Below are 25,144 nucleotides of genomic sequence, written 5' to 3'. Positions count from 1 at the left end.
ACAGTCCTGGGGAATTACAGAGACTGTTTTGACAAAAAGTCATTTTTTTCTGATAGACAGAACAAAAATGTCTGAGAGAATCTGGACTTTCTGCAATATTGTCTCGCCCCCATATCTCTCAACCCTTTACCACAACAAAACTGGACAAGGCCAAAATAATGTTAGAATAAAGGTGTAAAGTCAAGAACACATTTTAAACACTGCTTTTTCAAACATAAAGATATGGATATGTGGCCATATTCCCCACAGCATCCCCCCCACCCACCTCTCAACCAAATAGCACAAAAAAAATTGTACAAATGCTAAATGTAAAGGCAATGGTGGGACAAAGTCAAACTCAAGCACATTTCAAGCTTAACATGGATATTCGGCAATATTCCACCACAAACCCCACCTCTCAATTGCTTGGTACAAGAAATCTGGATAATGCTATAGGTAATGTTAGGACAAAGGCATAAAATCAAGGACATTTAACACTCAAAAATCTGGCCCTTTGGCATTATTCTCATAGTCCCCACCTCTTAACCTCATAGCACAAGAATTCTGGACAATAACAAAAATAACGGTAGGACAAATGTGTACAATCAGGGACACATTCGTGACATTGTTTTTAGTTTTAAGTTTGAAGATCAAAACAATTATTCATCAACTTCAATTTGGAATGTTTGGCTAAAAAAATACACTTTTTAGGAAGACATCCAACAAAATAGGGCTATTCTGCAACATTCTTATATTCTCATAGCCACCCCCCCCCCACATTAGCACCACTCTGTACAAAGTCAAAAACAAAGGTATAACATCAAGAAAAGCTTAAACATTGTACTTATAAACACACAGTGTACAACCACTTCTTTGCGGACTGTATAGATAATATACACTTTAAAATCATTGCACATTTTGCTTTTCTCCCCTCCTGGAAATGTCAAACAAAATCTGCCAATATTGCAAGATTCTCATTGCACCATGTCTACGCTCAAACTCTTATTACAATCAAAGATATCATACAAAATCTGGCCATTCTGCAGCATTATCACAACCCCTCCCCCCACCTCTTATTAGCACAACTCTAGGCAAAGTCAAAAATAATGAGGGAACAAAAGAAATTTCACATTTATTTTGCCCCGCCCCCCTCCCCTCTTCCCTCCCTCCTTCCTTCCCTCCATAGGAAAGTATTCTGGACAAAGCCAAAAATAAAGTAGAAGAAAGACAGGGAACATTTAAATACTTCAGTTATAAAGATCCCCTTTCGCAACTTCTTAACACCAAAAATCTGGACAAAGCCCAAAATAATGGAGACAACAAAGGAACACAGATAGGAGCAGATTTTAAATATTGATCTTATAAATTTAGAAAATTGCTACACTTAATTTGTCTTATTCTGCATTTTCTGAAGGATGTAAAGTGTGAAACTCAAATGTCTGTCATTTTTCAGTGACTTCAATACTTCAGTCCTCAGTGATTTGTCAGAAGCCAGAAAGTTTGTGAGGAACAGACTAAAAATATTTGACAAAAATCTGGACAGTTGAAAGGTATGCTACCCCCCCCCAAAAAAAGACTCGCTTCTGTTCCTCAACTGGCTGGTCACCCTGATGGCAAACAGGCTGACCTATTCCCCTGACCCAAGATTTCAGTTGTCCTAAAAAGACCAGTTTTAGACCCTTTTAGATAATTGCTTTGCCCTTAAAAGGATAGTTGAAAAAACTTATTGAAAGGCTCGTCCACTTGTCTGGTCCAATCCATGAACTCCACTGTAGTCTTCTTTGGTGCATCATGCTTATTCCACTCAAGTGTCAGAAAACAGATCTCCTCTCCTCAGCAAAACTAGCAAAATGCTAGTAAAAATGCTCGTTGCATGCAGATGCAAAAGTGCCGCAAGCTGATCCAAAAGATGTAGCATGTGCTCTTCCCTTATCGAAAAATGAGGAAAGAAAACAGGAAGCCTGATGGATTGATTCAGAGAGGATTCTAAGGCCACCTTGGGAAGAAAGAAAGGATTGGTCCTCAGTGAATCCCTGCCCTAGTGGAAAACCAAATAAGGGGGCTGCTTTGAGGAAGTCTCTGAAGTAGATGCGTAGTCCACAATGTGAACTGCCTCAAGACTCCGAGGGGCTGGCTGTCCCAACAAGACAGGAAGTGAGAACCTGAAGAACTGAGTGGGGGAAGGGGGGGATCTATGCAAGGAAGAGAAGCCTGCTTCCTCCAGTATGACAGCAGTTTCTTGAAGGCCTCAAATGCCAATGCTGCAACAGGTCCCAGTGCCACCCCTGTAAGCTCCTAAGAACCTGGCAAGTGCAACGTCTAAGAACTCAACGAGCTTGCCTCTGAAGCTGACACTAAAGCTGTCAAGAGACGAGGTGATAACAGGAAGGCATGGCTCTGAAAGTTTCGGAGTCGATCCTGACTCTGACCCCTCAGCTCTGAGACCCATCAGGATCCAAGACTCGGAGTTGACTGGGTCAGAGGAATACTCAATACCAATGAATTCCACTCCTTCAGATCTGACACTGGCATTCCCAGGGTCCACCTGGATCTAGGTGCCAACAACCAAAAGGTCGGATCAAGGAAGGAATAATAATCATAAGGGAAGAAGGAGTTAAGTCCTGTCCCTCCAACAAAAGTCTTTGCATCCCCACCCATGAGAAAAAAATGCAGTCAGTATTAAATTAATAACTCACAGTGGGCTCCAGCCATCTGTTCCTATCTAGTTGTTCTTGGAAGTAAATTCTCTATGAATGTGGGGTAAGGAAAATAACCGGCTTATATGGTTCTGGATAAAAGCACTAGTAATCCTGCATCTTAAAGTCTAAATCTTAAGACATTTCCAGTACATGGAATATTATCTTTTTCCTTTAGTGATTATCAGTGCCAAATGCAATACCTGCTAGCAGTATATTTAGTTACAATTCTTTCTTTACACAGTTGAGCTCATGTTTTTTAAAGTACAATTCCATTTACATGTCAAGTTACTCTCATCAGAAAATGCTTCTCTTCCCTGTAATCCAGTCACAAGTCTGACACTTAGAAAGAAGTCAGGTTTATTACAGTGTTTTTATTTGAGGCAATTTATAAGGGCAAAATGAATAACATATGGAAAAATATTATTATATAAAATAAATGAAAGGATAAACTTTGAAATACAAAGAAATTAATTAAGATAAAAAATAGAAGAAGGAATGAAAGTGTCAAAAACAGCTCATAGATGAAATAGGCTAGAGTTCAAAAGAGAAACAGAACCTAGGAATTGGGACGCAAGTCCTTAACAACAACCATTCATAATATTATATTCATAAAGTAATAGAAAGTATGCTAAAAACATTCAGACTATTATATACATAAAATAACAGAAAGCATTCTAAAAACAGTATTATTGCAGGAATAAAGATTTTATCAGTGTGGATGCCTGCAAACACAGGGTATAGCAAACAAACAAGACAGGGCTAGAATTTGCTAGAAGACATTAGTAGAGACAAATATTGAGCAAATAACTCAGGAATGAAAGGTATTAATGTGGGATGAGGCTAAGTAGAATTTGAAAAAAAAATCCAAAACCGACCATAGTAGAAATGAAAAAATCCAATTTAATGAAACAGCACCTTGAACACTTTAACGCCTCGGGCTCACAGCCTTCCAGGAGTAATACACACCACAAAATTTACACAGCTTATATAATCCATTCAATGAATAAAATAAGTCAATTATTCAATTACACAATACTTACTTCCAATTAATCTCCAAATTTTAACCCACAGGTATCACTGTATTAAATTTTAAAATATAAACAGATTCTTTATAAAGAAGTTTATCCTTAATATTATACATTTCCCCAACTTGTATAAAACGTGTTCTAAAACACAACCCTGCAATAAAGAATAATCATTGTTATGTTTTGTTCTGAAATGCATAGCAATATTACTTTCAACCTTATTCTTTTTATATCCCTAATATGTTCTTGCATTCTTGCCTTAAATTTTCTTTTACTTCCCCTATGTAAAATAAATCACAGGGGAATTTTAAGGCATATATGACGCCTTCACTGTTGCAAGAAAAAGTACCACTAGGTGAAAAATGAACTCCATTTATTTTATTAAAATTTGTAAATATGAGAACATATAGTACAACCCCACAAGGATTTGTGCCCTTCAGAGAAGGACTCACATATAACACATCATTAGGCGAAATAAAATAACTAGAGGTTAAAAATTCTTTTAATTTTTTTCCTCTTTTATATGAAATAGAAGAATAATCTGATATAATAGTTTTTAACTCAACATCCTGAATCAGAAACTTCCAACAATTGTGCAATATCTTACTTATTCTCTTACTAAGACTATTGTACACTGAAAGATTCTTTATAAAGAAGTTTATCCTTAATATTATACATTTCCCCAACTTGTATAAAAACGTGTTCTAAAACACAACCCTGCAATAAAGAATAATCATTGTTATGTTTTGTTCTGAAATGCATAGCAATATTACTTTCAACCTTATTCTTTTTATATCCCTAATATGTTCTTGCATTCTTGCCTTAAATTTTCTTTTACTTCCCCTATGTAAAATAAATCACAGGGGAATTTTAAGGCATATATGACGCCTTCACTGTTGCAAGAAAAAGTACCACTAGGTGAAAAATGAACTCCATTTATTTTATTAAAATTTGTAAATATGAGAACATATAGTACAACCCCACAGGGATTTGTGCCCTTCAGAGAAGGACTCACATATAACACATCACTAGGCGAAATAAAATAACTAGAGGTTAAAAATTCTTTTAAATTTTTTCCTCTTTTATATGAAATAGAAGAATAATCTGATATAATAGTTTTTAACTCAACATCCTGAATCATAAACTTCCAACAATTGTGCAATATCTTACTTATTCTCTTACTAAGACTATTGTACACTGAAACAAAATACACCTGTTCTTTTTGTTCAACACTTCCCAGCCCATTACTTACTCTGCTATTGGACAAATTTACCCCCAATCTATATGCAACAACTTCACACAAAGATTTTTTAACTATACCATAATCATACCTTCTATTAATAAACATCTGAAAAGTATGCTTATTTTCTTTCACAAAATCGTCCCATTCACTACAAATTCTTTGCATACGCTTTGCCAGGTCTCTGGATACTGGCTAAGGCTCTTGCCACCCCTATAGTGCCTATTTAGGCAGTGTTCCAAAAACCAAATTACCACCGTAACAGCTAGAAATAAATAAATGCAATCTGAGGGTCATGCTGCTCAATGCTAAAAGTCTAAATCTCAAGATGCACTCATTCGAAGCATTCTTCAAAATGGAGAACATCGATATTTGTGCTGTAATGGAGACCTGGTTTAAAGCAGCAGAAAGCACCCCTGTGCTACCAGTCAATAACTCATTCCACACCTTTCGGCACCAGAAAATGGACCATAGCTCCAAAGGCAGTGGCATCTCCATATTCATAAAGGATATGCACACCTCCAGACTAGTAGCCCAGCATAACGCATGAGAGATACTTCAGGTACAACTAACAGTGGTTAAGACGGCGATTTAGGTCATAGCCTGCTGCAGGTCCCCAACCATGTCCCAAGACTCTAATTCCATGTTCCTAAGCACCCAGGAAACTATTAGGGTCCAACCCAACAATCTCATACTGGGTAACTTCAACTACCCCTCCATCAACTGGGAAAACTACTCATGCACTAATACATTTGCCCAATGCTTCCTGGAATTCATTAATTCCAATGCACTGGACCAACTCATCCTTACCCCCACAAGAGGAAGCAACATCTTTGACCTGGTTATTACTAACATGGGCAACTATTGCTCAACACCAGTAGTCAATTTCTCCCTGGTTAGAACCGACCACAAACTAATTATCATGGAAATCCACATCTCACCCGCACCACCAGCAAAGGTAACCACCATGAAAAGCTTCTCCAAAGGCTTTGGGGTCATAAAGACAGAGGTGGTTAACTTCATAGCACCCATGCAAATGGAAAATAGATGCATGACCACTGAATCATACACCAATGCACTGTACAAACACGTACATAAATGCATGGAACTAGCCATACCCAACAGAACCAAGACACTCTCCTCCAAAAAAAGAAAGCCAATCTGGTGGTCCCCTGCCATTAACAAACTATACAACAGAAGGAAGAAACTGTTGCAGAAAAAGGTGAAGTCCCAAGACTGGAAAAACTCCCTTATTAGCCTCAACAAAAAGTTGAAATCCCTCATCAAAACCTCTAAAGCTAGCTATGAATGCATAATTGCGGCAGATACTAAAAACAACCACAAAGCCTTCTACAGTTATATCAAGAATCTCAACAGCAATACCCAGATTTGCACTGAGTCACTGCACAATGGTACCTCCTATACTGAGCCAACAGATATTGCCAACATACTGACCAACAGATTCAGTGCCAACTTTACCCCTCCCACCCAAAGGACCAATTACAATATTGGGAGAATGCCAGGCACCCAGCATTACTGCAGCACAGTTTAAAGCTGCATTGTACAAGGCCAAGAATACAGCTTCCATGGGACCCGACAATATCCCTGGCTGTGTTCTACATTAACTACAAAGTGAACTGGCACCACACCTGTGTGCCCTGTTCAATCCCAACCTCACCTCAGGCTTTGTCCCTACAGAATGACACACTGCTACAGTCATCCCTCTCCATAAAGGGGAAGCGACTACAGACCCTGGGAATTATTGCCCCATTAGCCTGATGAGTCTGATATGTAAGGCTATGGAGTGCATCATCATGGACCTAATTAACATGGATATAGGGAATCTGCAAACTCTGGATCCCACACAATTTAGTTTTGTGAAGGGTAGATCATGCCTGCTCAACCTGGTTGACTTCTTTGAGTCAGTCACCAGAGCTGTGGATGAGGGCAAGGCAATTCATACAGCCTACCTCGATCTGGCCAAGGCCTTTGATACCATTCCCCACTCAGAAATTATTGACAGACTCACCATACTAGGCATCATCCCCTATATTACTAGGTGGGTTGCAAATTGGCTCACAGATAGAACCCACAGTGTGAAAGTAGCAGACTCCAAGTCAGACTGCTGACCAGTAACGAGTGGTGTCCCACAGGGATTGGTCCTGGGTCCTCTCCTGTTTGGCATCTACTTCTCAGAACTCCAGGCCAACACAGAGAGACTCTGGCTGACCAAGTTCGCTGATGATTGCAAGCTGGGTGCCATTATTAACTCCCCAAGTGATGTAGACCTCCTACAGAAAGGTCTCACTGAGACCAACGACTGTTGTCAAATCCATGGCCTTAAGCTTAATTCCAAAAAATGCGTCACCATTCCCTCTGGGAAAAACTCAGTTCCCACTAACTACCACATTGATGGTAGCCCACTGAACACTGAAGGCATTATAAGAGATCTGGGGACACAGGTTGACAGCAACCTCTCCTTCGACCACCACACTGCCACTGTGGTCAGAAAGTCCTTCTATGTGGCACATCTTATTACCAAGGGTTTTGCATCCAGGAAGAAAGAGGTCATCATCTCTCTCTACTCTTGCCTCATTAGACCAATCATCGAGTATAATGCCCCATTTGGCATGTACCTCACTAAACACCTGCAACAGCTGGAAAGGCCACAAAAGTACCTCATGAAGAGGATCCTAGACCTTAAACACATGCCCGACATGGACAGACTCAAAAAACTCCAGCTTTTCTCTGTCTCATATCATCTATTATGAGGCAATCTCTGCTTGACTTACAAAGCCATGTCTGACCCAGCCCTGTTAGAAATGTTACACTTAAATAAATCCCAATCCCTCCGCACCACACATTCCAGGGATCTCAACCTCATTACCACAATCAACAGAACATGCTGGAGGGACAGATTCATAACCCAGAGACTGTCCATGCTCTGAAATAGACTTCCCATACATGTCAAGCAGAGTGCCTCACTGGCCCTTTTCAAGAGAAATCTTGATGAGTGGATGAGAAATAGAAAGTTCACCCCGGGGATCACTCCAGTGGCTCTACTTGATACAGACACTGGGAACTAATGGTGGCATGATGCCAGGGCATATCTATGGACTAGGCTTGTAAAGGCTCCAGGGCCATTGGCCTAGTACACACCTATGAACCTATGAATAGTCTTTAGGATGTAAGAAAAACAAATGGCACAGGATCATATATTGTGACATTCCCCTTGAGGGAGCTCTTGTACTGTATCTGTTAACATGCATAAATTTCCCTCTGACAGACATAAGATATGATTATGGTACACTTTTCAGTGAAAAAAAAGAGAAAGGAAAGTCCCCAACAGGGTACTTATCTGCCCACAAAATCTTAGTCACAAGCTAGATATCGGCACTGAGGATGCTCAGAAAATGAGATGTCTGACTAAATGCTTCAATGGCAAGAAAGTAATGAAATTTTGTGCCTGTATATCCTATTTATATCTGCATGCTTTTGTGCTTTAGTGGGTGTATAAAGTTCAAGAAAAGAACCCAAAGCTTTAGTATACTGGCGGACATCTGAGACGATTGGCAGGATACATTCCATATAGCTTTATGCTACTGCAACAGTGATCTAATGATATAAATCTCAGTATGTGGCTTGTGGCTTCACCACTCACCAAGAAAATTGTTTTCTGTAGAGTTACAGTATATTTAATAGATCACACGCCAAGCTCCTGTGTATTCACCACACCCCACCCAAGTATTCCATGTATGAGTGTGGAGGTCCGGGGGGTTGACATAATGTTCATTTATAATATTTTTATAGAATCATACCTTCTGTAATAAAAATAAAAAGTATATCCAGCCCCAGAACCCCCACGTATTAATTTATGTAACTTGTCTAGACTTTGCAGAGTTAAATTTTGTTACTTATTTATTTAAAATTTTAATCAAAAACTTAATGTGCTTGTGGAAATAAAGCAAGTGCAAAAGAAAGATTTCACTGAAAATTATACAAAGAAAATGATCTAATATTTTTAAAAGACGTATGCTGATTGAACAAAGGAATAAGTTTCCCGGTGATAAATCAAGCTTTATCCACAGGCAGACAAAGAAATAAGATTCCCAATGATAAACCAAGCCTTCCCCACAAGAAAAAGTCCCAGTGAAAGACAAAACTAATCACACTGAAAGCCCTGTGACCATGGCATCTAAAAGAAGACACAGTCCCCATTTTCTCTGCACCACTAGCTGGTGAATCTAAAGTTGAGCATTATGCCTAAAACCAGTACACAACAAGATAATATATAATAATTAATACAATAACATCATTGGAAACTGAAATAGCAAGTGAATATTAGCTTTAATTTTTGTCTCACTAATACAAAATGTCATCAGAATTAAATATACCTCTTTAAAACTCTATTATATACAATTATTGTAAAGAAGTCACATGATACAAAAAACCACCAACCATCTATTGCAGCTTTTTTCTCTATTTTAAAATACATTTCGCATTGACATGCCCATTTAAACCAGGGTAATGTCCAATGTAATCAAAGTTACCATGTATATTCCTGCTTTTCTAAAATGGTGTTACAATCATTTCCCTTCCATCACACTGCAAAACACATATTACAAAAAAATAAAAATAAAAAAACTTTTTAAACTGACCTACACAGCTTTTAGTATGTTTGGCTAAAGTTTGTAACACTGCGACTCATCAAAAATTAAAGTGCGCAATGTTTTAAAATTATATGGATTTAAATAAATGTATTCCAAGTCACCTAGTGCAGTTAAGAGAATTCAGCAGTAAAGGTAACAAGGACATACAAGTACACATTTCTTATTGATTGTTACCCTGAACTGCTAATGAGTCCATATCATAGTCATACATTTGACTCACTCAGTATCCACTTCTATGTCATGAGATTTTAGGTAAATCCCTTAACCAGATCAGTATTCCTGAGTAGCCCTAAAAATAGGAACTTGTGTCTATTGGGTCTTGACTGTTTATGAAATGTATAAAACAATTATTTATTTTATTTCATTTCTACAGGTGGATTTGACACTCTAAATTGGCCGTCAGTGTGTGTGTGTGTGTGTGTGTGTGTGTGTGTGTGTGTGTGTGTGTGTGTGTGTGTGTGTGTGTGTGTGTGTGTGTGTGTGTGTGTGTGTGTGCCTTCTGTGGAAGGTTGAGCTATTTTTAAGGCAAGACTTTTTTTTCCACACTGGGTCTAACATCTTTTCTCCTTTCCCAGTGAAGTTATTTGGACATCACTAGGGCTAGTAATGAAGGTTAAGGGCATCCTGGGAGCTTGGTTGTCTCTGCTTCCAACCTGCTTGTTTTAGATAACCTACCCACCTCCTGCTTTCATTGATTCATCTGAGGGCAAATCCCCTCTTTAGACTACTTACCCATAATGGTGTGTCATCAGCTAATGCCCCCCCCCATCCAGGATGCATATGGCCATCTCTTCCTGCTATTTGTCAGTCATCTAAGATGCTAATCAAACCCAGGTTGACTGGACCATTGTTAGGGCTTTATCCCACTACACCACCTTAGTGGCTTCCTTTAAGACTAGTTTTGATGATTGGATTGACAGACACAAATTTACTTCAGGATTATTGTGAACAGTCCTGCTTGAAGTGAGCACTATTAAATGCTTGAAAAGAGTGGAAAGTTCTTTTAAGTGAGTCTACTTAAAGGTGTACATAGCTAGGCATCTTATGCTTCCCATGATCTCTTCAAGTACTGTTCCTATGAACCACGAGTATCCCTAGCTTAAGGCTGAAGCTGGGGCAGCTAAGTAGAGTATATGCTTTCTTGCCACAGTTTTATGTCTTGTCTAACCCTTAATTTATCCTATGAGGCAAATACTTTCAAATAGCCTTGAGGCCTTTCCTCCTGGAAATGTTGGACTCACTTACTACTGAACAGTCTTTGTTTTGAATATCCAAAGCGCACGGCAACAGGAGTAACTGAGATGTATCAGTGAGCAAGCAACAGGGAGGTCATTGGTGAGGACAGTATACTTCAAAAGCTTTTGTAATGTGCTAATGCCATTTCACAGGCAACCATTTTAAACAGTATCCATGTGTGGAACTGATGTTTTTTTTTTTTTCCAACAAAGTTAGCCTCCACAGGTAATGGAGACTGAATGCCTTCGTTAACAAGCAGTAGTTTAATAAGAGCATGCATATCTCATTCTGAAAGTAACCACATTCCTCCAGTATATTGTACTAATTGGTAGTATTGGACTCATTAACAAAATAATCAGTTTAGTGTTTAACAATTACAGACGATTAAAGTAACAGTGAATACAAGTGGTGTTGCCTGGATTGCTGAAATAAAGCCAGCATTAAAAGTAAAATGAAGGCAGAACTAGTTCATGCTTTTCTTCGTAGTAACATAATACGAGCACATAACAGCGGCTTGACATTCAGCCTATCCTACTTACCTGATGGGCATGGTCCACAGTAAAATGATCCCATTGTGTTGATACACTGAACCATTGGAGACGTGGAACATCCACCATTATTAGTTTCACATTCATTAATATCCTGGCAGCTGTAGCCATTTCCTTGCCAGCCTAAAAATACAATAAAAGAATTGTTATGACAAAAGAGCGACATTGCTTAAATGTTAAAACCCTTATTTACAGAATATGACTAACTCAGTACATCGTATCGCTTAACAAAACATAAGCATACATTTTTAAACCATTTTTGGAACATGTCAGTCTTTATTGACTGGTCCTATTAAATCAAGGGCAAACACATTAAATATACCATTTCAGTGAGTTTGCCCCCTTTTCCCAAATTGCTGCAACTATGCAGCATGTTTATATAGGTAAAAAGAGTGGGTGAGGCAAAGCCCCCACATGGAAGGACAAGGGCCCAACCTCCATGCAAAATTTTGGGAGCTACCACTTTGACAGATGGTAAACTCAAAAAACAGCATTCTAACCAGTCTGCACATGACAAATGTAATGACATATGACTTTACTAGATGCCTGACTTTTTAAATATGGACAGTTCTTCCACTTAAATAATTTAATCTCCTTATTTCTGGAGATTAAATAAACATTGCTTTGTTTGCCAGAACAAATGACCATGTTATTTCTAAATAACTATTTTGAAAATTAACTTAACAAAATTAACAGAAGTGCCTCCAGACATGTCCAGTCAGAATTTCACAATAAACAAATATAATCAAACAAATGAATGAGCATACTCATATAAACAAATAAAAAATATTATCTGCCAGGTTTAACTCTGCTGATGTGTTAATGTTACAGGCTGTTACAGGTATTGATTATTTCTACATATCTTGAGTAAAGGACATAAAATGCATAGTTACAGCTAAATAAGATGTTTAAAATGTGGACAGCATAAGGGAAGCTGGCATACTTGTGAGAATGCCTATTTCCTTTACTTTGCTTCTTGCAAGAGAGGTAACAGATAATCAGATCTGTTGCATGTTGTAGTTGATTATGATGACAAAAACTCTATAGTTTATTTGTCTGACCTTCTTGACCCACTCCATCATGGTTACTGAAATAAGGGGATCTCATAGTTTGGCACTTATTTGTCAGCTGAGAGGAATTACTCCTGAAAACATGAAATATGCTTATTGTTTTAGGGAAAACTCACCAGCAGGGCATGGACCACAGTAGTAAGAACCAAGTGTGTTGAAGCATTGCACTGGAGGATTCTGGGAGCAGGGGCGGTTAGGAAGGCTACACTCATCAATATCAGCTGTGCAAGCAGAGCTACCAGGAGGAGATGTCCATCCAGCGTCACAGACACATGTGTACTTGGGCTGTGGAGAAAGAGATAATGTTACCTTATGCACAGTTCATGCCTGCAGACAAAAAGCTCGTAAATGTTTTCTTGACAGCAGAAAATAGCAGCTTGCTGTAATTAGCAGAAAATTAGCAGTTGTGTTAATCTCTTTAATAAAATCCTGCAATAAAAACGTGGCCAAGCTAAAGATTCCACTGTGCGATACCTTAAACCTCCTGTAATAGACACATAGGATGTATGCAAATGACCACTTAAGGACATGAAGTTTTTTGGCTACATGGTTTCTGAATGTTCAAGACGTTTTACCTTTTAAGTTCTTAAGAATATGGTTTAAGGTATCACACAGTGAAACTCCTAGCTTGGCTTAGGTTTTCTTGCAGTTTTTACTAAACTGTTTGTCTGGTTTAAGATATCTCACAGTGAAAAATCTAGCTTGGCTGGGATTTTCTTGCAGTTTTTACTGAATAGTTTGTCTGTGTCCTTAATAAGTCATTAGCATATATCCCATTAGCCTCCATTACAGGAAGTTAAGGTATCAAAACAGTAAATACTGTAGCTTGGCTGTGTTTTTCTTGCAGTTTTTACAGAAGGGTTTCCCTGTGTCAACTTTTTAACCTTTAGTTTTGCTTTTCTAATAAAGTACTAATTTTGCTTAAGGTACGATAACATTATTTAAAAATATACAAAAGCTTAGTACTTTTTCACTGATAAAAGCCAAGTCCATTGCTTTTTTATGCAATTAACTAACTTAAGATATTCCAGTATATTCTAAAGCCTTGTAAATATCCATTCTGGGAATAGCTGTAAAGGATTTACAATGGACAGAATAGCGTATTGCTTATCACTGTTCTTCAGAAACTGGCCCAATAAACAGTAAACCGCAAATAACTGAATTTAAAACAATTAAGACTTTAAGTAAATGAAGCCTCTCACTTTCTTCTAAGAAGTTTGGACTTCAAACAAACAGACAAAATCAACCAAGGCTTTAGTACTCTATTACTAGCAAATATATAAGACAAGTAACTGAAATGAACTGCAGAACAGTCAAATAAATATGCATATGTTTATGTGGTATATGCATGAATACATCTATCGGTCTATTTATACAAAGATTTTTCTGTCTTCAGATAAAAGTGTATATGTGTGTATATATATCTAATAGTCTATAAATATATAATAAACATATACATATATGTGTCTGTGTATGTACACACACACACACACACACACACATCTATCTATCTATAGTTGGATAGATACTTATGGTTTCCATTTATTCGGTCCATTATTGCTTTGGTTGACAGGCAGAAGTGAAATGTTTCTGGTAGAACATCCAGTTTATCGAATGGACGTTTTGTTGTGTGTATGTCTGGTTGAAATAGGTAAATGGGTTGTGTAGTAGCTGTATGTGTGTTTGTGAATGTGTGAGCTAGGGATAAAGTAAGGGTTAGGTAAGGGGATAGTTTAAGTGTGTGCAAGTATGAGTATTTAGGGTTATGGTTAGGATTGCATTAGGGTATAAATTTAGTATGTGTGTGTGTGAGTGTGTGTGTGAGTGTGTGTGTGAATCTCTAAGCTGTCTTGTGAGGTGGTAGTGTTATAATTTAAAATGTAGATTAGGGTTAGGAGCAGGCTCAGAGTTAGGGTTAGCACACATTACTAAGGCGGAGTGGGTTATTAATTTAGAAGCAATGTATAGACCAGGTTTGAATGAAATATTTTAAATTTTAATGCAAACTGTTACTCTTTGTATTTCCTATATTATCTAATAATTATTTTTTAAGGTTTATAGGTTAGTACTAGGCTAACTGCCCTTGTGAGCCATTTTAAGCATAGCCAATTATCCCATGTGAGTATCAAACCCTGCACCTTGTGTATGTAAGGTAAACACCTTAACCATTATGCCAGCCTTTAATTTTATTTCTAACAGTATTTTTATGTTTTGATAAACATATACTGCTACACTGTTACATATTCAGGAAAAAAATGATTTCTGAATTTATTCTATACATTTATCATAGGATCATAGGTGGTTACTAAGCTAATGGCCCTGGGGCCCTTAAAAGCCTAGCCAAGAGTTTATCCCCAAAAGAAACCTCAGTCAGCAGCTGTCACACCTGATTATTTTGATATCTATACTGCTATTATTATGGCTTATCCTTAAAATAAATCATCAGAACTGGTTTGATGTTAAAACTGATTTGCTGGTGTGTTGATGACACACTCTATTTAATGTTGCCATGTATTTAATTTGTTAGATTTTGCTCCGAGAACACATTTTGTGAAACTGGTTACTGGTATGCATTTTGAAGGAACCTTTGTGGTTGTCTATTAACAAATTATTCAGAACTATCCATTTTGGAATGCTGGTGGATTTCTTGTATGGACTCATCTGTTTTACCTTGCACCTATTCGGGATCATGCACCTTGTTTTGCTGAGCATGTAGATGTGTGTGTGTGTGTGTGTGTGTGTGTGTGTGTGTGTGTGTGTGTGTGTGTGTGTGTGTGTGTGTGTGTCTGTGTGTATATATATATATATATATATATATATATATATATATATATATATATATATATATTGAATGCAGTTGTGTGTGTGATCCTAACATTGTACACACTGCTAAAGGGATGGCATAAATATATTAATCAATTACCACATACAGACATTTGCATTGCCATGATATGCCTATCATCAAACATTTATCACGATTTAGTGAGTGACATCACTCAAAGTAGTCAACCACAGTAATTCAACCTCATTTATACAAAAGGGAAGAAAAGAAGTATCATACACTGCACACGCAAGCAATATATCTTCAAAACCCCAAAATAACTTCCCCGAGTAAATCAAAGTCCTACAAGTAAAATCAAAAATAGAGAAGGAAAAAGTTGCAACAAAATGTTAGGTAAAAAGGGAAATCATTGCTGCAACCAACTGGAAATAGCATTACTGACAAAATGTTTAAAATGTCACTGTAATTTTTATGGGTGAATTGTCCCCAAGAATAATCCCTTTCCCTGGAGATGTAGCATTCAGCTATATTCCAGGTGTCATTATACTTTTTTCCCAAAAAATATGTAATTTATTTTCAAAACATCAACATAACAACATAAGATGCTGCTGTTTTACTTTGACTGAAGAATTTAATTTACCAAAATAAATATTTTGCTGTAAGTTGCACAATGAACACTAGACACAAACTGTCTTTCAGGCAAATAAAATGTAAAAGACATGTATGTCTAAATGCACTCAAAAAAGTCTGTATACTGTTCAGAAGGATTCTGCTGCTGAAATATTACCTGTCCTGGTTGCACTCTGTCTGAGTCGATACAAATGCCATGCTCACAAAGAGCAGCAGATCCACCCTGGCAGTCATCATATTTAGAGGTACAATGTGGGCCATACCACTCTGGAGTGCAGGTACAGCTGAATATTATAAAGAACATACAGGTGTTAGTATAAAAAATTACTGTCAACAGAAAATCAAAATACCAAACTAATTTGAGTTTCTTTGACCATTCATAATAAAAAATTGAAGGATATACATCAACTCCATCTAAACATGTTGTTCCTGATGCTCTCTAACACTGTTTACTTTCCATATCTTACCTACTTACTTACCTCGCACTTGTGTGTACTAGGTCGGGTCCATCAGTTGTATAATACGGCCTCATAGTAGGTTAGAATCTCCTTGGTTCTTGTGTTAAACAGTGATGCATGCTCCTGCAACCGAACAAGCCTGTTCGCAAGGTTCCTGTGTCAACCGCGTAGTTTTGCTGTATCAACCTTAACAGGTTATGTGCGTTCTGACTCGTGGTTTTACCCTCTTTACTACTCTTTGTATTTCCCTAGTACTTGCGTTTGACTCGTGGTTTGCCCCCTATAATTACTTGTGCCTTCCCAAACAATTCTAACCCATTAATCCCCACTTGTACATTAGCTAAAAATAAAATAAAAGGGTGTTCAAATGTTGTTATCTAATTAACATAGCCACCCAGTGTAATATTGTAACTATCGAAACTCTGTGCACTATTCTTGCTTTCCAACTAGGAAAGCTGTTTATTTGTGATATAACTGCATAATCTGTATGGTTGCCTTGTTTTTTGGATATTATTTGTTCCACTCTATCTTGCGAACGCCTAACAATAGTGTGGTTAACCCAAAGGTTTAGGAGCGGTCTAAGATAGTCCCTAGTACTGGCATTTGACTCGTGCTTCACCCCCTATAAATCTTTGTCTTTCCCAAACAATTCTAACCCAGCAACCCCCACTCATACAACTTAACTGAAAGATAGTGTTTAAATGTTGCTATCTACTTATCAAAGCTACGCAGTGTAGTACAGTAACTTATGAAACACTGTGTAATTACTCTTGCCTTCCAGCAAGGAAAGCTCTTTATTGCTCTGCTCTATCTAACGAATGCTAGACAACAGTGTGCTTACCCAAAGGTGAAGGAGCGCTACACAGCTGTCTAGTCTGTGAGCGATTTAATCTGTTGTTCTCCTTTCAAGGTAAGCTATTCAATAGCTCTTATCCATCTAGTGAATGCTAGACAATAGCGTTGTTTTGACCACAAGTGCAGGAATGCAGCAGAATTGTCTCTGTCCGTGGGCGATAGAACTAATGCTTCAGCTCCTTGGCTAATATCGTTACAACTTATATTTTCTTTGGCTGCAGGGCTTATCGGGTCCCAGCTTCCAAGTCTGCTTGTATCAGTGCTTAGGCCAGTATTATGAACTGAGCGTATGCTCAAAAGCCTAGTAGTACCTGCTAAACAGTAATACAGCACTGTAAAATCACCAAAAGAACACAGCCTCCCCTCCTAACCTCATATATGCTAGTTTTTCACTTTCTTGGGCACATGACTTAAAATTGTCCTGCTCAAATGCTAGCTTGGCAAGTTGCTCAAGCAGAGACTGTTCATATATCATTCCCATTAGCTTCTCTTATAATTAACTACCTTAGCTTACTGCTCCCACCTCTCTGACCCTAGCTCCATTTGGTTGTATTCTTTTTAATATTACCTAGCTTAACTATTGCATACTGCTGAAGACCTTTCTCTATTTTGTATGATTACTGTGTACCTTTTGCTAGCTTGAATATATGTTGGGTTGCCCTGCATTCCATCTGCTAAACTTACAGTGAATGTTTTCTAATGTCTACTTGAAAAGATCTTGGTATGCTTTGCTTTGTATCTATACATGTTGCCATGAATATTTTTTCAACTGTTTGTATGAACTCAAATGTACTGAGTACTACCACTACTGTATTTACTACCTGTTAGCTTGTTTGACCTGCATGCTTATCTGCACTACCCTATTCCGAATATCTCTTTCTTACCCCTTAACTATTTTTTCCCCTTGTCCCCACTGTTCTTAGGTTTGAACCTTCTATCCTACACTAAACCTTGAACATACCTACCTGTGAAAGGACTCCCTGCAGACCAAATCCATTCAAGACTACCATAGCATAAAGACTTGCTGTCCTGCATAATGAACCCTGTTCACTAGGAGGCAAGAAAGTATGTGTTAAAAGTGGTAATATTTAAACACTTGCCTAATTCTAGAAAAATGTGTCCACCATCAACATTTACTTTATCTAATTCAGAATCACCTCCTAACACCCACCCAGCACAGCTTTTGTCCTGGCCACAGTACCATAACTGCCCTACTTTCCTTCCTAGAAACTGTCAATCAAGCACGAGACTCTGGACTCATTGTATCCACAGTTCTGCTAGATCTTTCAAAAGCCTTTGACACCATCTCCCACACTCACCTTCTTCATCATCTGGCTAATCTCAATCTCTCCCCAAATGCTCTCTCCTGGTTCTCCAGTTACCTATCTGATAGATCTCAAGCAGTTAAATGGAAGAACTCCTTCTCTTCCTTCTTACCTACACCTACTGGCGTTCCTCAGGGATCCATCCTTGGACCCATGCTTTTCAACATCTTTATAAATAACCTTCACTCCTTCATCCCTGACACCACAGTCATCCAATACGCAGATGACTCTATCTTGGTCTGCTCTGCCCCAAACTTTCCTGAACTACTGACCAAAACTCAATTAGCCTTTACCACTACAGAGAACTGGATGCACCAAAACCACCTTTCTCTCAACTCCAATAAATCCAAAATACTAATTTTTCTCCCCTCCAAGATTTCCTCTTTGGACAAAAACACTTTCAATGTCCTAAGTCAAGCTAACACTGCCATTGAAGTGGTCCCCTCTGCAAAACTCCTTGGCATTACCATAGATGAATACCTCAAATTTGATCTTCACATTCAACAAAACATAAAGAAAACCTACCAAAAGCTAGGTATGCTATATAGGAACAATCATTTTCTTTCCAACTCCACTAGGCATACCTTGGCAATCACCTACCTCCTACCTTCCCTTCTATATGGAGCCCCTCTTCTAACCAATTTATCTGTCACCAACTCCTCTAAGCTCGAAGCTTGCTATAATAAGATCTCTAAATTTGCAACTAAATCCAAAACATCAACTCACCACTGCCTCAGCCTACACTCTTTGAACTGGTTAGAACTCCCCAACCACCTAGACTATCTACAACTAACCACTGCTCACAAACTAATATTATCCCCAGACAAAAGCCCAGCATTAAAGGACATCCTTCCTCCATACATCCCTAACAGATCACTGAGATCTGAGCACCAAAACCTAATCTCCATTCCCAAACCCAAACGACCCGCTGGCCAGCTTTTACTATCCTTCTCTCTAGGTAAAAAATGGAACTGTCTGCCTCCTTCTCTTAGGACTATGCCCAACACCGAATCCTTCAAGAGCCAACTTTTTCTTCACCTATCTTCCAAATGGAAATGCTCCTGCTTTCACCCCACATACATTCTAGGGACTCCCCACTAAGCTCCCCTTACCCCCTCTCCACCATACTCTCATTCTTATTCTTATTACTCAAAAGATCTAGAACCAGCAGACTTTAACTGACTCCTAACATGTAAATATTGTTTCATAAAAAAAAACTCTGCAGTCAAGTTGTTAAACTGTCTCAATTTGTTTAACTGTCTCATAATGTATATTATGTCTCGAATGTATGAATCCAACTCTTGTATTTTCACTTTGTAACCTTTATTTGTATTTTGCAAACCTATACTGTATGGTATTTCACTTTGCAACCTTTATTCTTCATTTTGTATCCTATATTGTATTAAATTGTTCATGGAGCTTTTCTCCCCGGGCCTCCACTGAAAAGGGGCACTTCTTGGCCCAGTGGACTTCCCCGGTAATCAAACTGATAATAAAATAAATAATAATAAATAATATACCAATCTGATATGACTGCCTCATGTGGCATTCCTTGCTTTTTTCCTACCACTTCTACAGTTGTATAATACTGCCTAGCATTTCTCTGTACCAAATGAAGAATTGATGCTCCAAACTGCTAAGTCTTATTAAGTCTTGTTTTATCCTTTTTATACCTTCTTATACATTAGCAAAAGCAACTCTTCCTTCCAGACTTTCTTAAAAGGGACTTGTAAAGACACTGAAAAGACTGATTCTAGTATCAAACCTTGCAATGGCCCACTAGTTGCCACCATTTCGTGTGAATGGGCTGCATTTAGTATGACCTCTCTGTCCTATTGCTAGCCATTTTTATCCCTGCTAACACTGCAGAATCAAATCCAGATCCTTCAAATTTGTTTGATATCCTGTTATGTGGCAACATGTCAAATGTTTTTCAAAAGTTTAGCAGGACAAATCACTAACTCCTTTCTGATCTAATATAATGCTTATTGTGTTGAATATCTAATTCAGGTATGTGTGATATGAACTTCCAGTTATAATTCCATGCTACCCTGACTCTTGTGCGGCACTCTTTCCAAGGTGTTCTGTTTTTTTCCTGCAGTAGTGTTTACATGATTTCTCTAGAAATGAGCTCATACCATCAAATCTCACAGCTTCCAACTTTTGTTTTTCCCACTATTGTGCAGGGGCATGTTACTTGCTGTACTCATTCTGTAGTGTCACTCTACCTTTTAGATTTTTAGGATCCCTTTTCCCTGAAAACACATCAACCCCACTATCCTGGGAATTGCTTCTGAATGAACCTGGTAATTTTCTATGCTCTTCCTTCATGACCAAAGAGCAAAAGTAGTCCTGTAGAAACTCATGATTTTAACTATCTTCTCTTATTAAATATCATCCAGTTTGAAAGACAACACCAAAATAACTACCAGTAAACAATGTATATAATTTATTGCACTTGTAAAATAACAGAGGCAGTTATTGTTTTCATTCCCTTATAAAAAAGTCCTGAAGGTATTCAGTCATACAGGGCCCCGTCAATTAAACCTTCAACAAATAAATCATAGACAATTTCATCCACCTTTTTATGCCTTTACTAATTCACTTTTAGTAATATAACCATAATATTTTTATCAGCAAACATTTTATTTCCATTTTATTAATGTAGTCATTCATGATCATAATAGAGAGGAGTGTTACCAAAGCAGATTCAACAGCCACTTGCTTCAGAAATAACACATTTTATAGCTTTTTATCCATCTATATATGGGGATAAATAAAGAAATCAGGCAGGCAGATGGGTAAGGGAGGTGTGTGTGTGTGTGTGTGTGTGTGTGTGTGTGTGTGTGTGTGTGTGTGTGTGTGTGTGTGTGTGTGTGTGTGTGTGTGTGTGAGTTTGTTTCAAATAAGTTGTATAGGTTCATAGGTGGGTACTAGGCTATCTGCCCGAAGGCATTTATAAGCCTAGCCAGAATGTGTTGGCTTTCACCACCCCCTTAGATTAGTTCCCTGTGCCTCTGTCCAGCAGAGCCACTGAAGTGATCCCCAAGGTAAAGTTTCTGTTTCCCATCCACTCGTCAAGGTTTCTTTTGAAGAGTGTTAGCGAGGAGTTCTGCCTAATATAGATTGGGGTCTTGTTCCAAAGCATGGGAAGTCTCTGGGACAGGAATCTATCCCTCCAGCATGTCCTATTTATTGTTGTGGTGAGGTTTAGATCCCTAGAGCGTGTGGCTCGAGGGGAAAAGGTTTTCTTTATGTGGAGCATGTCCATCAATTCTGGGTTGGACATGGCCTTGTATGTCAGGCAGAGATCACCTCTGAGTAGGCGGTATGCAACCGAGTATAACTGCAGTTTCTTCAGTTGAGCTGCATAGGGCATATGTTTGAGGCCATTGATCCTCTTGGTGAGGTACTTCTGTGGTCTTTCCAGCTGTTGCAGGTGTCTTGTAAGGTACCTCCCAAATGGGGTGTTGTACTCCATGATAGGTCTGATGAGTGATGAGTAGAGGGTCACAATGACCTTTGATCTGGATGCGAACCCTTTTGTGATTAGGTGGGCCACATAGAAGGATTTTCTAACCACTTTGGCAGTGTGATTATCAAAGGAGAGATTACTATCTACTTGGGTCCCCAGATCCCTTATTACGTCTTCCGTATTTAGGGGACTACCACCTATGTGGTAGTTTGTGGGTACTTTGTTTTTTCCAAAGGGGATGACTATGCACTTTTTGGCATTTAGCTTGAGGTCATGATTTTGACACCAGGTATCCATCTCAGTGAGACCCTTTTGTAGGATGTCTGTGACAGCAGGAGGGTCAATTAGAGCCCCTAGTTTGCAGTTGTCTGCAAACTTGGTCAGCCATAGTCCTCCTGTGCTTGCCTGTACCTCTGAGAAGTATACGCCGAACAGGAGGGGTCCTAGGACTGAGCCCTGGGAACGCCACTTGTAACCGGTTTAGAGTCGGACCTAGCTCCTGCAACTCTCACCATGTGGGTTCTGTCCATGAGCCAGTTGGCAACCCATCTTGTGACATATGGGTTTATGTTCAGGCTGGTGAGCTTGTCTATAATACCAGAATGGGGAATGGTGTCAAAGGCCTTAGCGAGGTCTAGGTAGGGTGTGTGTACCACCTTTCCCTCATCTATAGCCTTGGTAACTGTCTCAAAGAAGTCCACCAGGTTTAGGAGGCATGATCTGCCCTTAACAAAGCCAAACTGGGTAGGGTCCAGTGTTTGGAGGTTGCCAATGTCTCTGTTAATGAATTCCATGATGATGCACTCCACAGCCTTGCAGACCAAGCTAGTCAGGCTTATAGGGTGATAGTTCCCGGGGTCTGTTGTGGCTCCACCTTTGTGGAGCGGAATAACAGTTGCTGTGTGCCATTCTATGGGTATGTAGCCTGTGGAGAGGCTGAGTTTGAACAGTGTGTTTAGGTGAGGTGTTAGTTTGTCTTTGAGCTAGTGTAGAATGCAGCCTGGGACACCGTCCGGTCCTATTGATGCTGTGTTTTTGGCTTTGGAGAGGGCTGTTTTAACCTGAGTGTCTGTGATTTTAGGGACTCTACATTCTTCTGACATGGTTATGGGCCCTTTTGGGGGTGAGAGGGAGGTGAAGTTTGTGCTGAACCTGTCTGCCAGGATGTTGGCAATATTGGTCGGTTCAGTGTATTTTGTGCCATTCTGCACTAACTCCGAGCAGATCTGAGCATTGCCACTTAGATTCTTGACATAGCTAAAGAATGCCTTGTGATTATCTTTGCAGTCTTTGGCAATTTTTCTTTCGAAGCTATCCTTGGATGATTTTATGAGGGATCATAGTTTCTTGCTGATACTGATCAGGGATGTCTTCCCTTCTTGGGATTTTACTCTTTTCTGTACTAGTTTCCTCCTTCTATTGTATAGCTTGTTTATGGCAGGAGTCCACCAGACTGGTTTCCTTTTCTTGGAGGAGTGAGTCTTGGTTTTGCTTGGGATGGCACAATCCATGCATTCTTGTAGCTGCCCTTAGAATGAATTAGTAAAGGATTTTGCTGCTTGGACAGTGTTATCCTTCAGCATGGGGGCTTTCCACCTTGGTCTTAAGTAAAGCGAAGTTTGCTTTTGAAAAGTTTTTCATGGTGGCTTTCTTGTCCAGGGATGGGGGTGGAATATGGATATCCAAAGTGATTTGTTTATGGTCAGATCTAACCAGGCTTGCCCATGTTGGTGATGACCAGGTCCAATATGTTGTCACCTCTGGTGGGAGTTTTGACCAGTTGAACCAGGGTGTTTGAGTTTATAAATTCTAGGAAAAGTTGGGCAAGGGAGTTAGTACTTGAGTAGTTCTCCCAGTTAATTTTTGGGTAATTGAAATCACCCAGCATTAGGGTGTTTGATAGGACCTTTAAGTTTTCTAGTGTTTCCAGAAACACGGAATGGGGGTCCTGGGACAAGCAAGTTACAATTTTAAATGCAGTTTTGCCCATTGTTAGTTGCACGTGGATGATCTCTGAAGCATTGTGCTGTGCCACTAACCTGGAGGTGTGGGTATCCTTGAAGAATATGGATACGCCCCCGCCTTTTGTATTTCGGTTTGGGTTCTGTGGCCGAAATGTATGGTATGAGTTGTAGCCTGGTAGTGCTGGGGTGGTCTCTGGGCCTTAAACCAGGTTTCTGTTACTGCACATATATCGATTTTCTCCATACTGAGGAGTGCCTCGAGTGCGTGCATTTTGAGGTTTAGACTTCTGGCATTGAGTAGCATTACCCTCAGTTTTTTGTTACTTGTGCTATTTACGGCAGTGGGTTTGTCTTTTGAGCCTTGCCTAAAAAAGGCACTATGGGGTGGCAAGAGCCTTGGTCAGTATTTGAAAGCCTAAGGGTGACAGGTGCAAGCCGTCTCTAGCGAAGCAGCGTGGCTTGTCGAGCATGTCATCCCAGGTGGACAGACACTGAATCCCCTTTGAATGACACCAGAAACTTAGCCAATTGTTGAAATCGAGAATTTTTTCTTTATACCGTGGTATCATTCTTGGTGAGGGGAGGATGCTACACAGGGTCAGGGTCATACCGGCCTGGGCTATATGATCAGAGAGCTCTTCCATGTCTCTTTTCATGTAGTCCAGGGAGGTACGGCTCAGGTCATTCACACCAACATGGACAATGGAAGAGTCATATTTGTACTTGTTCTGGAGTGAACTGAGTGCTTGTTTTATGTGGTGAATCCTGGCACCCAACAGGCAGCTAACAGTAACCTTCTCCTTATTTAGCCTAGTGAGTGGGACGTCAGTGTGCCTCACTATACAGTCACCTATTAGTAGTGTGTTGGGTATGTTGTTTTGTGAAGTATGTGTTTCATGGTTTGTGTTGGGGGGTGGAAGTTGCTTGAATGTTTGCTTTGAAGGTCTCTGTTGGTTTTGCAGATTTTGATTTAGAGCCTCCTAGTATGTTTTCATGTATTTATGTGTGTTTTTTGCCGGTGCTGGTTTAATGGGTCTGTGTAAGACTGGTGGTGTGATGCAAGTATTTCCCTTCTCCTCTTGACTGTCTGATCCAGTCTTGGGTTGAGAGAACTTAGCCTCTAGTTTGACTGTATAACTGCATCTCTCGCATGTATTAGTGTTTGGTGGTAGGAGGAGGGGGTTGTCT

The 25,144-nt window shown here is 39.2% G+C and overlaps 1 protein-coding gene across 1 annotated transcript in view; it reads right to left on the bottom strand.

Moving 5' to 3' along the window:
- LOC122792709 (cubilin-like) overlaps positions 1-25,144 on the bottom strand; it is a 3,134,001-nt gene that overhangs the window by 2,932,720 nt on the left and 176,137 nt on the right. Inside the window, exons 7-9 of the mRNA XM_044060295.1 lie at positions 16,037-16,163; positions 12,584-12,752; positions 11,389-11,520 (exon numbers count right to left, since the gene is read on the bottom strand). Coding sequence (XP_043916230.1) covers positions 11,389-11,520; positions 12,584-12,752; positions 16,037-16,163 — 428 coding nt within the window. The remainder of the gene's footprint in view (positions 1-11,388; positions 11,521-12,583; positions 12,753-16,036; positions 16,164-25,144) is intronic.

Source organism: Protopterus annectens, chromosome 2.part0, assembly GCF_019279795.1.
Source record: "Protopterus annectens isolate FY-2018-M chromosome 2.part0, PAN1.0, whole genome shotgun sequence".
Taxonomy (NCBI): domain Eukaryota; kingdom Metazoa; phylum Chordata; order Ceratodontiformes; family Protopteridae; genus Protopterus; species Protopterus annectens.
This window is presented reverse-complemented; position numbering and strand designations above follow the sequence as displayed.